Genomic DNA, 16,281 nt, shown 5'->3' on the forward strand with positions numbered 1-16,281 from the left:
GTCTTTCCCTCTGTGTTTGTGGAGCACTCACTCAATGCTGGTCCTTGGTGGCACTCCAAGGACCGTCCCCCCTCCTCATGGTAGGCAGGAGGGATCCTCTGCTGTCTTCCACTTCTCTCCCTGCAGCCAGGGAAGTCCCTCTCTCAAAATGCCCGCTAGCCTCCCTGGCTCTGCCTTGCCCTTACTTTCCCTTCTTTTTTTATACCAGCGCTCACATGGGTACCTGCAGCACGCGTTAGGCAGCTGGTGAGTGGGTGCAGTTACCGCAAGCCGGCTTTTCCCCGCGCACTGCCCGCGTCAGGCAGCAGCGCCAAGGTGATCGATCGCTCCCGCAGTGCGGGGAAACGGGCCAAGACCCGGGGCAGGAGACCGTTCCTCTGAAGTCCGTTAATAACTTCGGTAGCTTAACTGCATGTAAGTGCAGTGACTTAAACATGTCAGTCGTTCCGCTCAGTTCACTGTCACGCTGTCTGCCCTTCATAACTACAACTCTGTGACCCGAAGGGCTTTTTATCACAGACGGGACACAGCTGATGATAACGTAAGCGTTACCTCCCCCCCGCCCCGGTGCAGAAGCCCACGTTAATGGCTCCGGAGGCGGCATTACCACCCCACGGAAAGCACACACAGCGCAGACAGCCATCGGTCCCGTGCGGCGGGAGGGCGATGTGAGGCAGAGGGCGACGGGCACAGCCCAGCCCCGAGGCTGGGGCGGGCTGGCGGAGGCTGGCGGAAGCCCCCAGCCCTGCCCCCTGCGGAGCCCGCCGGGCGGGAGGGGCGGGCCGGGCCGGGCCGGCCGGCAGCGGGCCCCGAGTGCCGCGCTCCCACGGCCGCCGGCGCCAGCAGCCTTCGGCCCCGCTGCCTGCGTGGGCAGGAGGCCAGGGAGCAGCGGGACCTTCGCGGCAGGGACACGACCCGGCCGGCAGGTACGCTGGAGCCTTTTCTTTAAAAGCACGAAGCGGCGCCGGGGCGGTGCGTCCCCGGCCTCCAGGTTTTGGCTTTGGGATGCCACCGCGGTCAGTCAGCGCCCGGGAGGGGCAGGGGGCTGCCGCGCTCCGCCGGGGCCGGGGGTGCGGGCGAGGCACGGCGGCGGCTGCCGGGGAAGGGCCGGTGCCCTGCGGAGGGGGCGAGGCCCGCGTCGGTCCCCTGTGCGACCCGAGAGGCGGTGCAAGTCCCACCTGGCTGCAGGTGCGCTTGTCAGCCGTGTGGGATGGCTCGGAAGCGGGCCGTGCCGGGGCTGGAAGGCTGAAGCGGGCCGGGCCGGGGCCGTGGCGGGCCGGGGCCGTGGCGGGCCGGGGCCGTGCCAGCCTCAGCCCTGCAGCCCGTGCGTGCAGCCCGCGCTGCCTCTGCGCAGGTTAGTGAGAAAAGATTTCCTGGGTGTTATGTTCGTCCGGAACGTCTTCTCAAGCCGATCCTGTGAGGTCAAGAAGCATTTATTTATTTATTTGAAATCAAGCACGTACAATGACAGGAATATTGCCGTATCAGAGTGGGGCTTAACTTAGAAACCATTGATCAGCTGTAAGAAAGACGAGTGGAAACTGTGGCATACTGTATCCCGCAGGGCAGTGGAGACCTGATAAAACAGGAGCTGATTTTTTTTTTTTTTTTAAGCCTATTTATGTGCCTATTCTTAGTGTTAAACTGCTGATTCAAAATTTTTCTCACCCTCTCTGACAACTGCGGAAATGCAAGGTCTTGAATTGTATCTGAAAACAGACTTGTGTTCTGGTGTGTGCAGTGGCTGCTTGAGGAGAGTGGATGCGATCTATGCATTTTATAAATTTAATCTTGGTGATGATTTTTGTTTGGGTTATATGAAACTTTTTCTCATGCAAATTAAAAATAATTTGTCTAATATGGCACATCTTTAAATTTATTCACAACCCTGGGTTGTCTCCTCTGTTCTTACTGTCAACATTCTTCTATCTGAAATAAACACTCCTGGCTACCTCTTAAGTACTTCATAAAGCATTTATAAAATATTTGGGAGTCAGTGAAGTTAGTAGCAGATTAATATCTAAACATGTTGAATACTGTAGAGAGTAACATCTCAAACTGTGTTTATAAGGTTCTCTTCTAATCTTTCCCCTCATCTAAAATGTGAGCCTCTTCAGCTAATCATGATGCTTGAATACAATTACGTTTTGGTCTTTTTGTCTGGTTCATGATCACCATTGGTTTGCATTCAGTCTTTTATGGCTGAAAAACGTAGATATAATAAATGACAAGTTAATGCACTCAGGTAATTTATCTGAATTGCAGTTTGGCATGCTGGGTCTCCATTTCCAAGAGTGAACGATGATAATACTAATGTCTAAGAAAAATGCTGTCTGTCTTGAAAATTCCATTTCTTTCAAGTACTGGACAGCAGGCTTGTAGATGTGGGGGAAAATACTAGCTACAGAAGTAGATAAGTTTTCCAGAAGAGTGAACGCTCGTGAGAGGCTTTTGGTACTCTTCTGGACACAGAAGGAAATGAGTCAGGATTTTTTGCATATATGATGTTGTTGGCAAGTGAGAGAGGAAGAAGTTTTCAGCAAGTGACTCCATAATTCCAAAGGGACAGAAATTCCGCTATTAAATAAATGTTCTGACAGCCTATTTGCAAATTTAAGAGCTTACCCAAACTTTTCTTCAGGTTCTGCAGAACATGCAGAATATTATGAGGAAGGTCTTAAAATCAGTGTAACATGCAGGTGCCTTTTGCAGAAGATCAATGTTTTTGGAGTCCAGGTTGTCGGTGCAGACAGATCTGTATTCATGCTTGCATGTGTTCCAACTGACGTGGACTTGTTTTCATTTCAGAAATGGAAAATTCTGAAGTGGCTGTGAGCAGCTGCAGTGCTCACGATGATGAAAATCTTTGCGGCTACACACGACACCTGTCACTATCACAGGAGGGGCTTTTGGAAGACCAGCTTAGAAGGAAGTTAAAATTCTTCTTCATGAACCCATGTGAGAAATTCTGGGCCCGGGGCAGGAAACCTTGGAAACTTGGGATTCAGCTACTCAAAATAGCAATGGTTACTGTTCAGGTGAGTAGCTAGTCAAGCAGGGACTCAGCCCATGGGAGGTCGAATGAGTGCAGGTGACAAATGCTGTACATGGTGTGTGGTCCAGAGACAGGGAGAGGATAGACTGCAAAATTATCCTAGTTGCACATATGTAGCTTAGATCTCAGATGGCATAATTTTCTCCTAAAACTATTGACTGAAAAAATAGCTTTCCTAAGAGCGGAGATGAAAGGAACAATGTTTAAGGGCTCAACTTGACTTTTTACTTTAATTTTTTTTTCTCCCCTGCCCCCCAAGGATGGCATCCTTACATGTCTGTTCCCCCCAGTACCTTCTTCACTCTGAGTGTGTGTTTGAGGGAAGGAACAGTCGCTTGTGTTTCAATATCATAGTAATGAGAACCGAAATTGGTGGCTTTTTCACAGTTTGCTTGTGTCTTATGTATGGTATACAAACTCTGTATTGAAAAAACACAGAAATTCTGCCCCGTTCTTCCTCTCACCCAGCCTTGCATCATAGATTTCATATAACACATTTGTCTGCTGTCCAAAACACAATTGTTTGTCTCAAAGTTCTGTGGTTAAGGAGGAAGAAGGTCTTTCATGAAACCTATCTAACACCTCAGATGATGATCCTTCAGAGTTGCCTGCATGTGATTCACCTTTATGGTGGTGTCAGCGCTATGACAATACAAGTATAGAGAAGAATGTTTTCCACAGTTGCATGAATGATGGGACAAACTGCAGAAATAATAGTTCTCCTGCTATACATCTGGCAGCATGTTTGTATCCCTTACTTACTGCTTCAGTTTTAAATGTATCATCATCCTCTTATTGTCATCTGTTCCATTTTGCAACTAGAAATAAAACTTGATGGTGGAAGAACCTAAATAAGAAAGAAACTAATGCTGATTTAGTCTTTTCAGAGAAAATCTGCTTGTAGGTAACTCAGTCTCAGCACTGTTGATTTGCTGGTGTATTCCTGTGTGCCTAGCGTGCTGAGCTTGTCCACAGAGCATTTTAGTGTATCTGTAACTGAGTTATCCTTATCAAAACCTACATATCCAGTTTGCATCATGGCCATAAAACTAATCTGTAGACTACTGATTCAGACTTATCTCTGATGAGTTTCTTCACAATACTCCTGACACTAGATTTGAAACAATAGTCACTGAAGAGAATTGTGAGCTACCACAAACAATACATCATATTCTTCTAGAAACCTTTTCCAGCCTGGATAGTAGCCAGCAGGGTTTTATACTAACTTTTTGTGAACAGTTGCAATATATTTTTTAACAGCTTCAGAGGTTATCCTGTTACAAGCACAGTTTTGATCAGTTATTCTCAAAGCACCTTTCACCCAAACCTGAGGGAGGGATGTTTGTTTTTCTGAGTTGTCCTCAATTTGCATTTTGTGCACTGGAGTAAGGACTTCAATCTGGGGGTCTAGTTAAGTCCTGTCCTGCCTTTTTGGCTGAGGAGCACTGATACTCCCTAAGGTGAGTCATCTTAATGTCAGGCTGAACTAACAAAGCACATGTAACAGTATATAGGTAGCTTGAATTTGAGATGGTATCCTTTTCTTTGTAAAAATGCGAGTCCTTGGACAAGATGCTCGTAAACATGTTAAAGGAACATTCTTGAAAGCCATTGTTTCCTTAAAAATCAAACTTTGTTTTGACCAGCTGTGAAATGGAGTAGCCTGTGTGTAACTGCTGTGTCTACCAGCATGACTAAAGAGTGGCTGTTTGTAGGACAGGATTTGTATGTTAATCCAGAAGCCAACTTTGTCTTCGAACAGAAAATATAAATGTCTTTTTCAGCTGGTGGTTTTTGGATTGAGCAATCAAATGGTGGTTGCCTTCAAAGAAGAGAACACTGTTGCATTCAAACATCTCTTCTTGAAAGGATACATGGACAGAATGGATGATACCTATGCTGTATATACACAAACAGATGTCTATGACCAGATATTCTTTGCAATAAACCAGGTAAGGATTGTCATTGCAATGTATACAATATATATGCTCTTTACCTGGGTACCTTTTCCTCCTACTAGCTTCCCTGATGGTGTCTGAAATGGAACTTCTGTGCCAGTTGCTTAAGACTAGAGTGTCAACTCATTTAGGTTTTCTATCATTGCCAGAGCATTGTACTTGTGGTGACATCCTTAAAGCTAATCAGTATGCTAATTCTGGACTAAATGCAGGCCTTGGATTTGAGCCAGAGTTCTTTGCAAGTAGTGAATTAAGCTTTCTACTAAGGATTGTAGAGAGAAAAAAATAATAAGCAAAAAGGTATTTAGATCCAAATGCCGCACTTACTGTTTTTGTCAACTACCTTAAAGTATTTCAGTACTCAGCTGTAGTGTGCTGTAGGTTTCCAAGTTCTTTAGGTGATGTTTTAAATAAAGATGAGTTATGGCACAGATACAAACACTTCTGGTTTGGTTTTGGTTTTGGTGTTTTTTTGTTTGTTTGTTTTCTCCAGAGACTAACAGTTTTGGTGCCATCTAAGTTGGTTTGTCTGTTTGTTCTGAACTTTAGTACTTACAGCTGCCCAACATCTCTGTTGGAAACCATGCTTATGAGAAGAGGGGAGCAGAAGAAACAGCTCTGGCTGTGTGTCAGCAGTTCTACAAGCGAGGAACCATCTGTCCTGGAAATGACACCTTTGATATAGACCCAGAGATTGTGACTGGTGATGAACCTATCTATTATATCAGTTCTTTGGGAGGAGGGACCCCAGATTTATGATAAATTCTTAAAAAAACTCCGCAGTACTGTATAGTCCTATCACATGATCTGTATTGAACTTACTACCAGCCAAAATGGCAAGAAAACTACTGTGTAACTAACCTCTAGCCCTCACCTCCAAGGTAACAGTCTTTTATGTCTACTGCCACAAAACAAGTGAAGAGCTGTTAGCAGTGGTGGCCATCTAATACAAGTATTTTGGGGTAATTTCAGGAGCCTTCCCTGTGAATTCATGATGAGTAACTTGACTGGTGTTCAGGGAAGCCAATGTATCTGTCAACTAGCTTCCCAAATGACTCCTCACGTGTGCTATCTTGTCTGGTATAGCCAACAGCTCTTTATAGCCTCGGGAGTGGGAAAGGCAGATTACGGTTAAAGAGCGTGATAACCCATGAGATATTGTTGTGAGTACTTATCCATTGCAGACTGCTTGTACATTGAGCCAATGATGCCGTTAGACAACACAACAGTGGGAAAGCACAATTTGAATTTCACTCTGGATTTCCACAGGTGAGGAGGAGTTGGCACCTCCTGTATTAGAGTGTTTGTGCATTTTCCCTGCAAAAAGCTAATGCAAAGCTCTATTGCAGACTGGTGACGGTGCAGCTCATGTTCAATCTGAAGGCAATCAACCTCCAGACCGTTCGTCACCACGAGCTCCCTGACTGTTACGATTTCACTCTGACGGTACGTGGAAGCCTGCCACATGTCTTTCTGTTTAAAACTGTACACAGTCAGTGCAGATGTTTTCTGGAGAGCTTTGGGCACCATTGACTGGTCCCCAGTGGTGTCTGGATTACTGTCATGTCTTAGTGTACCCTGTAAATAACTGCCAGTTGTGACTGTGGGAGGCTAAGCTTTGAGTGCTTGTGATGTGGTCCTGAAGCACTTGCCTGGCTTACAGCCTTTTGTGCTCTAATCCATCTGAAGTACAACGAAAGCATAAACCTCTTCACTTTAGAGGAATGGTTCTAGGAAAGGTTGTTTTCAGGTCATAGAGGAATGAGGCTGTAGTTTAAAAGCATTTTGCCTTGTATCTAGTTGATCAAGCAATTTATGGCAAATACATGGTTCACCACATTGTTTTTCACTTTGACAGCATTTACTTGAATAAACTGGAATTACCTTAAGCTTAAACAAGTTTTGTAACTTCTCCCATAGGATAATTATTCCGTGTGATTATGCAAGCTTAGCAATACAGTGTGCTACAGATGTAATGGTTTAACTTCAAAAAGATGTGCCCTTTTTTTTTGTGTGTTAATACAGATAGTGTTTGATAATAAAGCACATAGTGGAAGAATTAAAATAAGTCTAGACAACGACATAGCGATCAGGGAATGTAAAGACTGGCATGTTTCTGGATCAAGTAAGTGACATAAACCTGTTCAAATTTTCATGCTAAACTTTTGCCACACTAGCACAATGTTTGTTAACCTTTTTCTTTGTTAAAAGATGAGGCACTGTTGACATACATTCTCTAGTGGGTGTGCTCTAAATCCTGATTTTCTAAGGAATTCTTGTTCTTCAACCTCTGATCTGAAATCCTGGGAACGCAGCCACACCATTACTTTCCTTAGCAGTTCTCAAACCTTGCACCATTGATACTGTCAAACCAAAATTTTTCTACACCTCACTGTGCATCCTTCTAGTTTTGGCTACTGAACTTGCACTGCTCATTGCTTCAGGTAGGGCTGTGTACTGTTCTTCTAGCACCAGGCAACAGAAGGACACATGATAGTGGTGGAAAGTTGAAACTGATTCACTCTTATTTCAGGACTTAGCACCAGGAAAGATAAGGAAGCACTGTTGCTAAGGCTTGCTAGAGTGTAATGGCTAGAAAGACTTCTTACTGCTGCTTAAATGTTGTTTGGCATGTATTTGGGTGTAACTGAGATGCACAGTATGGTTAAATAATCTATCTGAAATAGTTTCTCAGAAGAGTACCCTTTGTTGGCAGCTATTGGGTCTGGTCAAAACATTGTCTGAGATCTTTTTTGATTAGAGAAAAATAATCTCTTTGAAAGTCAGAAGCTTTCCAGGACTCTAAATTCCACTTATTTTAAATTTTTTTTCTGAAGTAAGCAATAGGATGAATCGGGTCCATTTTTCTACTTTGCCACTTTCCCCTTTGCTATGCCTGTGTTAGGAAATGAAGAGCTGGTAGTGAAAAAAGAAGTTTGTTTGTTTGGTTTTTTTTTAAAGATCCAGATTGGAAGTAATTTTGGGGAATTCAATGAAATGCATCAGAGAGTACAAAACACACCACTTCTGCAAATGCATATTCCACAAAACGCTCTTTATCAACTAGCTTTGCTAGCTGCCGTGTTATAAATGCACACCAGATGGCATGCTACCTCTGACAGATTGCTAGTGCACCAGTACAAGAAAGCTGTGATACCAGGCTTCTGTAAAAAACCACACTTGATATGTATGTAGATTGCCCCTACAACAGTTTTCAAAATCATCTCCTGGAGTACCCTGTATTATTTTCTGAAAGCCAAGGAAAAATACAAAGGTAATGATTACAACTGGACAATAACAAGTTGTTGCTGTTCTGGACTACACTGCAAAACCAACTTAAATGGCAACATGTGTTAGTGACATTGGTATAATCAAGTAGTAGGTGGGCTTTTTCTGAGTAGTGCAGTTTGTGAAGTCGACTAGAACTTCAGTATCCCTTTTTGGAGAATTGCTGCATATTCCTGCAAATTTAGCATTAATTTGTTTCAATTTTTTTCTCAAACAATCACTCTTTTAGCATTAAAAATCTAATCCTTATACTGTCTCATCTAGTTTCAGCTGTATGATAACTATAAAGACCAAAAAGAGGTCTAGTGGTAGGTTTGATGCAAAATTTGACCTTAGTTGATCAAGAATGTGAATTTTAGTAACATAAGAGATGGAGACAACTCCATATCTAGCTCCATGTTGGTCTTGGCTAGCTGAACAAAATTACCTGCACTGCTCTAGGACAGAAGACCTATCTGATAGTCAAATACTGGTCTGGAAGAGAAGATACATACTGTAAAGTTCCTGGGATTTTTTTTTTTTTTTTTACAAGTTCTGCCACTCCAAAGGCCATTCCAGTGCTTGTACAAGGGACAACTCCTACCTCTAATTCTGCAGTGCTGTAAGAACCATTCACACTCTGGTATATTTTTGATGTGGTATCAACCTTCCTAAATTAACTGAAGTGGTATCTGTAGTGCAGATGCACTTGTGTCTCTCAGAATATAAACTGAAGTCAGATAAACTATTGTGGGAAAAATGCTAAGATTTTTCTTCATTCAGTTGTATAAACATAGTTAACATCAAAACTTGATTCTTACTTCAATACTCAAAATGGTCAACAAGATGAAATGCATCTGATTGTAAACATGTACATTTTTGTTCTTGCAGTACAGAAGAATACTCATTACATGATGATCTTTGATGCTTTTGTTATATTGACTTGTCTGGCCTCATTGATCCTTTGCACACGATCAGTGATTAAAGGAATTCATCTCCAAAGGGTGGGTATAACTCCTTCCTTGGAAAGTCTTCAGGTCTTGTGTAAGTCTGATTAACTTTTTTTCTTTCCTCTTTTCCCCTAGGAATTTGTAAGCTTTTTCCTATATTATTATAAGAAAGAAGTATCTTTCAGTGATCAAATGGAATTTGTCAATGGATGGTACATCCTGATTATGGTTAGCGATGTCTTAACTATTGTTGGATCAACTCTAAAGATGGAAATACAAGCCAAGGTAAGCTTTTTACACTGTCAGGTGAAAGCAAAACTGATTGTTTCGGTCCCAGCTAGGTTTAAATCTCTGAGGACTTTAGGCTGGCTATACTCGATTCTGAGTGACATGAAATTTTAAAACTGTCTTCTCCTCTGGCATTATAACTGAGCTGCGTTGTTTCCAGTTGCAAGATTTAAAAACTCCAAATATCACTAGATATTATAGTTCTAATTATCTTTGCTCCTTTGTGACTCCAAGGAATAAAATGAACTTAATCTCTGAAAGTTTAAGACTGTTGATTTCCTCTCTTCCCCATTTAGGACCACTTGTATTTCCTTATTTGATGGATTTTTTGAAATTTAGCATTTAACTTTCTGTTCCCCATTTAACAAGCGTTTAACTAGCAGAGTCTCTCTTTAAACATCACTTTACTGCTTTCTCAGCTTCTGGTTTCCAACATGTAGATAAGTCAGCCACACCCAGGTTCTAGGCCTTCAATTTCTAAAATAAACTTGATATAGAATAAAAATCTTTTAAAAACATATCCTGTGCAGCCAGAATTAGGGAAGAAAAATTATTACAATATGTTATCCTGAAGCACTTTAATATTCAGATAATGTTCACTGAATCTGTAGCAGACGTTGAAGTGTGACAATAAAAACAATAGACTTTGGACAGTAGTGATGAAAGGTTGGGTTTGAAATCCATCTGGTGACAGCCTGGCTATCATAAATGCCCTATAGAAATTGTCCTGTCTTACCTCAGGAACTATAAACTCAGTTCTTAGGAGTAGAAAGAAGCTATGAGGAAGTTGGTTAAGAGAACTCCATCCTGCTTTGGGAGAAGCAAAGATGAGAACAAGATTGGAGTAAGACCTTGCATTTGGGATTCGGGTATCTTAGACACATAAATACATCTATTGATATATGTTTCTTTTCTAAGAGAGTATTTTATTAAAACTCTTCTCTACAGACACATTTCACTTCATTTTGCAAGCCTTGTGGACCATAACAACAAGATCTTGTTCCATGTTACTGTGTGAAAGTTAATGGCTGAGTAACAAGTTCATATTAAAGTAGCCTGTTTGGTTTTTGTCAAGCTGCAAATGAATTACACTATTATAAAAGATTAGTCAACTCTTAGAAGAATAAAAACAGAAAATAGTGAAAACTTCTTATTCAAGTAAGCTGTCATGATCCATTTCAGAGTAGAGCTGCAGTTCAGGGAACAGCGTATACGCTAACTTGGATGAAAACAGGCCAGTGTGTATAGGTGGAAAAAAAAAGATGAAGTGCCACTAAAATATAAATGAAGCTCCAGTTAGAATTAATTAGAAGCTAATTAGTCTTCTCCTTGATAAGTTTTTACATCTCACAGTTCCCAGCTACCTAACAAGATCCTCCTTAGTATTTACCTGAGTTCTGCTAACAAGTTATGCTGTTCTTTAAAAACTGCTTTGCCTATGTCCTGGAAGAACCTTCTTTGCTCTGCAGTTCTAAAGTCACGTCTACACTGTCTGTTGGGATGCAGTGGAGAGATTCCCAAGCTGCTCTGAGAAATCTGTCGATGCAGATTCCAGAAGCAGTTGCCGCAGGTCTGGAAGCAGCATAAAAATGTTTGCAGTGCCACTCTGTGGGTCTTGGTGAGCCAGGTACAGAGGGGGTGTCTCTGCACCTGCAGTGCAGCTGCGCTCTTGGCCTTGCAAATGAAGCTTGTCTTGTCAGAATCTATTTTACAAACAGCCATATGGAAAAGCATGTGAAATGAGTTACACTTGAAAGTGCCCTTGCTTTTTGGCAGGACTTCTGCCCTCTAATGCACATTGCCCCAAACTAATTTTTAATGGGAGAGATTGCCAAGGAAAACAATGTTTCTTAACAGATCTTTGTAGTAATGAGAATTGCAATTTAGAACTTTTTTTTTCTTGTCTTCTTTTTTTTTTTAGAGTCTGACAAGTTATGACGTCTGTAGCATACTCCTAGGAACATCCACTATGCTTGTGTGGCTTGGAGTCATTCGCTACCTAGGTTTCTTTCAGAAGTATAATGTAAGGATCTCCTGGGATCTTCGTGCTGTTGGTATTTATTCTGTTTGTTGCTATAAGAGGACTGGAAGAAATGCCTGGTTGAATTCTGACTTTTCTGCGTTGCTTTGTGCAGCTTCTCATCCTAACACTGCGAGCAGCATTACCCAATGTAATGAGGTTCTGCTGTTGCGCTGCTATGATCTACCTGGGCTATTGCTTCTGTGGATGGATTGTACTGGGACCATACCATGTGAAGGTAATATACTTAACATGAAAAGGACAACTTGAATAACAGACTGGATTCTAAACAAAAGAGAGATTACTACTGTTGTCTTCTAAGCTTCCATGTTAAGACTTCCCTTAATATAAAAATAGTGCATCTTCAACAAGATGCTGCTCTGTTTGAGGAGTCTGACTTCCATGACTCAATCAGACTTTTCTCGAGTTATGAAAGCTCTGAGTCAGAAGTGGAAGCTGCCATGACTCCCAATCACATGCTGGTATTTCGAGAAATAATTTTCATTTTGCAGAACATCAGTGTCAGACTAGAGCTTTGGAGACTTTATCCTTATCCCTTTTAAAAGTGAAATTGGCATATCTGAATTGAATGTGTATGTGTACCGGAGGTGACAAACTTTGGTCATTCCTCAAATGTTTTACTGTCTGCACCTTGTCATAACCTTGGTGTACAAAGAGATCTGAGGCAGCCAGTCATCAGCTGTTTATCTTCTTTGTGTTATGTACAGTCTTTGGATCCAAATAAAGCTGCAACAGATGTCCTTTTCTTCCCTCCTCTCTAGTTTCGCTCTCTGAACATGGTTTCTGAATGCCTTTTTTCATTGATCAATGGAGATGACATGTTTGCCACCTTTGCAAAAATGCAGCAGAAAAGTTACTTGGTTTGGTTATTCAGTAGGATCTACCTCTACTCCTTCATCAGTCTGTTCATCTATATGGTGCTGAGTCTCTTCATTGCACTCATTACAGATACGTATGAAACTGTCAAGGTAAGCATGGACTCTTCTTTTGGAATAAAAATGCAAGATTGGTGCTATTGAGACTCATCTCCCTCAATATTTTCACTTGCAGTGCATGCCAATTTAAAGAATAAATATAATGGCTACTTTACAGGGTGTGGAGTGATGACGAGAGGTTTTTAATCCCTCCCTAGTTCAGTTTTCTTACAAGCCTATCTGATTTCCTGCTCCAATGGAAGCTAAGTATCTACTAAAAAGCAGTAATTTCATATTCAATTCTGTCAATCTTCTAATTTCAGACTTGAGCAATGTCTGAAAAGTGGTCTGGGGATGATTTGTGTTATTGTATGTTTTAGCCTTGTTAAAGGTTTAACTAAATATCAATTTTTAGCACTACCAGCAAGATGGCTTTCCAGAGACAGAACTTCAGAGATTTATATCACAGTGCAAAGACTTACCAAACTCTGGCAGGTACAGATTAGAGGAGGAGAGCTCTGCATCTCTCTTCTGTTGTTGTAATGGTATGTACCTATATTAAAATTATACATTAAGGTATATGCAAAAGCAACACACCACAAAATGTCCCTGGTATAATGTTTATGAAGAGTAGTTAAATTTTTTTGGGGGTGGAGGGGAAAAAAACCCCCACAAAAATCCCAAACTATTGCTAATGCTCTAGAATGGAGCACTTTAGCAAAATGTCTGCAGCCAACAAACTCCTTAGGAGAGGTGAGGGAATTTTTTCCTATGTTAAGTGATTCTTAATTTAAAATAGTACAGAAAGTTAGATAATATATACAGTAACTTGGGAACCCCGTATGTATAGTGTGCAAGCATTAACATTTCCTGTACTCACTGCAGTAGGCAGGACTTGAAGAACTTATTCAGTGTCTTCGTATCCAATTTTAATGATACCTTGTACAGTAAGGTGTCCTAGCTTAAATGGTAGCAGGCCTGAAACTTAGGGAGAAAATTGGCTTGCCAAGCTTTTAAGACAGCATGCAGTTTAAGATAGTATCACAGCACTTGGAAAAGCATTGCCTAACTTCCACTATGGAGAGCTTAATGCTTCAGTTATTTGAAGTTCTGTTTCTTCAGGAATACTGATTGCAGGATACGTGGTTTATATTTAACCTGGCTGGCAGCAATGAGTCTTGCTTGCTGAAGGGTCACTTGGTGGGGGAGCCTTAAAATATTTACAGTTTGATTAAAAAGATCAAAGGCATTTGCAGCTCCTTGGTATTGGGCTTTTCTGGTGTGCTATATTGTTATATGCCAGATGGAATAGATTTATGAGGAGGAGGAGATGGGGACATATTTCAGAGCAGGGAGACAACAAAGCCTGCAGTGAGTCAGTCCAGAACCTTACTGGAGATTAAAGTGTGGGATGAAGCAGAGCAGGGCATCTTGCTCCTGGGTAAAGGGCATGGCCATGTTAATATTTCCTTTTCTGCACACACCTCTCAGTTTAACCAGGCAAGAAACCCAATGTGAGGTGGGACAGGGTGGGGATGTAATACTTTTCCTACTAACTGTGAGATGGGGGATCAGGACTCTAGAAGAGCATTTGGAAAGGAAAACTTGGTTACTCTGAAGCAACTTGTTCTTCAGGTCTATTGGGCAGCCAGCAGCACCCTGGACTCAAACGGAGCTGTAGGCATTTAAGTGACTTGTTTCAGAGCCTTGTTTTCTAACAGATTACCTATGCTTTAATGATCTTACCCTCATGCTGAATGTCTTGATCCATATGCGTGCCTCATACCGTGCATGTTAGTGTTACAGACTGTTTTTTTTTTATCTGGAAATAGTGTGGTTTTTTCTCTAGAAGCTAGACCAGGGGCTTACTTTGCAGTTACCTGTAAATACTGGACATTGCTCCGTTAGCTCTGTACTGTGGCCTTCTGGTTTTACCTTGAAACATGATCTGTAGTAATAAGTAAGTATCTTGAGCAGGATGTTGCGTTATCAGTTCTATGGCTTCCACTCCTTAAATAGTAGTACGGTCCTACAGCACACACAAGGCTTAATTCTTTCACATATTCAAAATGTTTTATGGTGGTTCATAGCAGTTGCTCACCAGTGTATGACAAATTAGTAATTAAATAGTTCAGATGCATTTTTAAGGCTCCTTGTACAATGAAACTATTATTTTGATGCATGTACCTGACAACTTTTTCCCCCTCTCCCATACAGGTTGTAGCGAACATATTTAATGGATTGTGGGAGTGTATCATGGAGGCTTTAAAGCAGCACACATTGCAAGAACTGGGCAGTGGAGCTGGTGGAAAACCTTATACCTAAAGTCTGAATTTGCTTTTCTTGAAAAAGAATGTAAGCCTGTGGCAGAAGCTTGTGATAAACTTACAGTCTTTTTGATTAGGCACTCTCACTGCTAGTTCAGGGATTTTGGGGGTTTGGGTTTTTATTAGCTTTGTGCTATTTGTTTCCTCAGTTAAATTGTGCTGGAATGGAAAGGGCATTAAAAAGCTGTCTGTATTCAGAGACTTGGCTAGTTTATGGAGGTAGACTAGAAATGCAGTAACTATCAACTATAAGTAGAAATAATGCTGGACAACTGCAGCTTTGAACACCAACCTACCCCTCAGTACTGCAGGCATTATCTAGCTATGGCTGACCTGTCACTGAATGAATGAAAGGTCACTCTAGAGCCCTCAGCATTTTTTGTTTATCTGCACTCATGGTAAAAATAAACTAAAACTATGAAGCGTGGTGCAATTTGTTTCTGGAGACATTACAGTGAATTGATGCACAAGCCAGTCAAATATGGCTGAGAACAGAAACTAAGTATTTCTGTAAACATAAGCACCACTTGATGTAAGTGGCAGTCTCTTCTCAGAGAGGCCAGGGATATGCCAGGCCAGAACTGAAGTTTGAGGGGTGAGTTGAGTGGAGAAATGTAGATGTTCTCCTATATCCAGCACCGGTAGGATCAGTTACAATCTTCAGCTTCACAGTCTGCTGACCTTATGTTTTTAAAGGAAAAGTCAGACAAAAGCACTTTCAAAATATCTATTTTTTAATTTGAAATCTTCCTCTGGTACACAAGTCTGTAAACCTGAAGTCTAAACTAAGTTAAATACACGGAAGATATGTCTCTGAGAGTTGTATCTCTCCATGCTTCAGAAACTGGATGTTTCCTACCAACCTAATAACCTGGTACTGTCAGTGGCTGTCTGAAACATTAGATCTTATAAAAGTTCAGTTTTGACAACTTAGTTTATATACTTTGTTGATTGTGATACCATTTAATGGATGCCTTATTTTCTATGGTCTGTTCACTCTGGGAGCAGAACAGAGGACCAAAGGGAAGCATATTTTACATAACTTGCATTTGTGAGCAACCTTTCTGTAGCTGTGTGTGACAATGTATAACGCTGCGCACAAAGGTGGAGGACACTAAACATGTTTTGTCTGAATGTTTACACAATGTAAATGTGCTACAATAAACACAGCTGTAGTAGCTATTGGGTGTGTCAGTATTTATTTTAAGAGTAAATATGTTGCCAGGTTAATATAGGGGCTTTTTTTTTTTTTTTTAATAGCAATATGCAATTTCTGGCATGAAGCAGTATGTGAATTTGCATTTCCTGTAGTCAAGATAGTTCCTGTGGACCCTGGTGAGGACCTGGTCCCAGTTGATCTTGTTTAACAGCATTTCAAAGTTTGCCATAGAAACAAATAAGCAAGTATTAAGCCTTACACTAAAAATGCTCCCATACATTACATGAAGTTCAAATTCAGCAAAGGCAAACCAAATGCAAGG

The 16,281-nt window shown here is 41.4% G+C and overlaps 1 protein-coding gene across 4 annotated transcripts; it reads left to right on the top strand.

Moving 5' to 3' along the window:
* Positions 1–698: 698 nt before the first annotated feature.
* On the top strand, positions 699–16,179 carry MCOLN3 (mucolipin TRP cation channel 3). Of its 4 annotated transcripts, XM_075039107.1 has the most exons (14): positions 704–926; positions 2,809–3,038; positions 4,840–5,007; positions 5,563–5,716; positions 6,198–6,282; positions 6,363–6,459; positions 7,039–7,138; positions 9,172–9,284; positions 9,366–9,515; positions 11,440–11,541; positions 11,654–11,776; positions 12,321–12,527; positions 12,889–13,018; positions 14,691–16,179. In XM_075039107.1, the coding sequence occupies exons 2-14, from the start codon at positions 2,811–2,813 to the stop codon at positions 14,708–14,710; spliced, it is 1,677 nt and encodes a 558-aa protein (XP_074895208.1). In that variant the 5' UTR covers positions 704–926; positions 2,809–2,810; the 3' UTR covers positions 14,711–16,179. The 4 variants fall into 4 exon arrangements, with proteins under 4 accessions (XP_074895210.1, XP_074895211.1, XP_074895209.1 ...); XM_075039109.1 differs by lacking the exon at positions 14,691–16,179 and having other exon boundaries at positions 699–926; positions 12,865–13,008; XM_075039108.1 differs by lacking the exon at positions 12,889–13,018 and having other exon boundaries at positions 700–926.
* Positions 16,180–16,281: the final 102 nt, after the last annotated feature.

This window comes from Buteo buteo, chromosome 10 (assembly GCF_964188355.1).
Source record: "Buteo buteo chromosome 10, bButBut1.hap1.1, whole genome shotgun sequence".
NCBI lineage: Eukaryota > Metazoa > Chordata > Aves > Accipitriformes > Accipitridae > Buteo > Buteo buteo.

Bases quoted from the DNA above. Each gene is read 5' to 3' on its own strand.
- MCOLN3 (XM_075039107.1), top strand. From the start codon at position 2,811: ATGGAAAATTCTGAAGTGGCTGTGAGCAGCTGCAGTGCTCACGATGAT. The intron at 5,717-6,197 runs GTGATGAACCTA...TATCCATTGCAG, and splicing joins AGACCCAGAGATTGTGACTG to ACTGCTTGTACATTGAGCCA. The intron at 11,542-11,653 runs GTAAGGATCTCC...TGCTTTGTGCAG, and splicing joins GTTTCTTTCAGAAGTATAAT to CTTCTCATCCTAACACTGCG.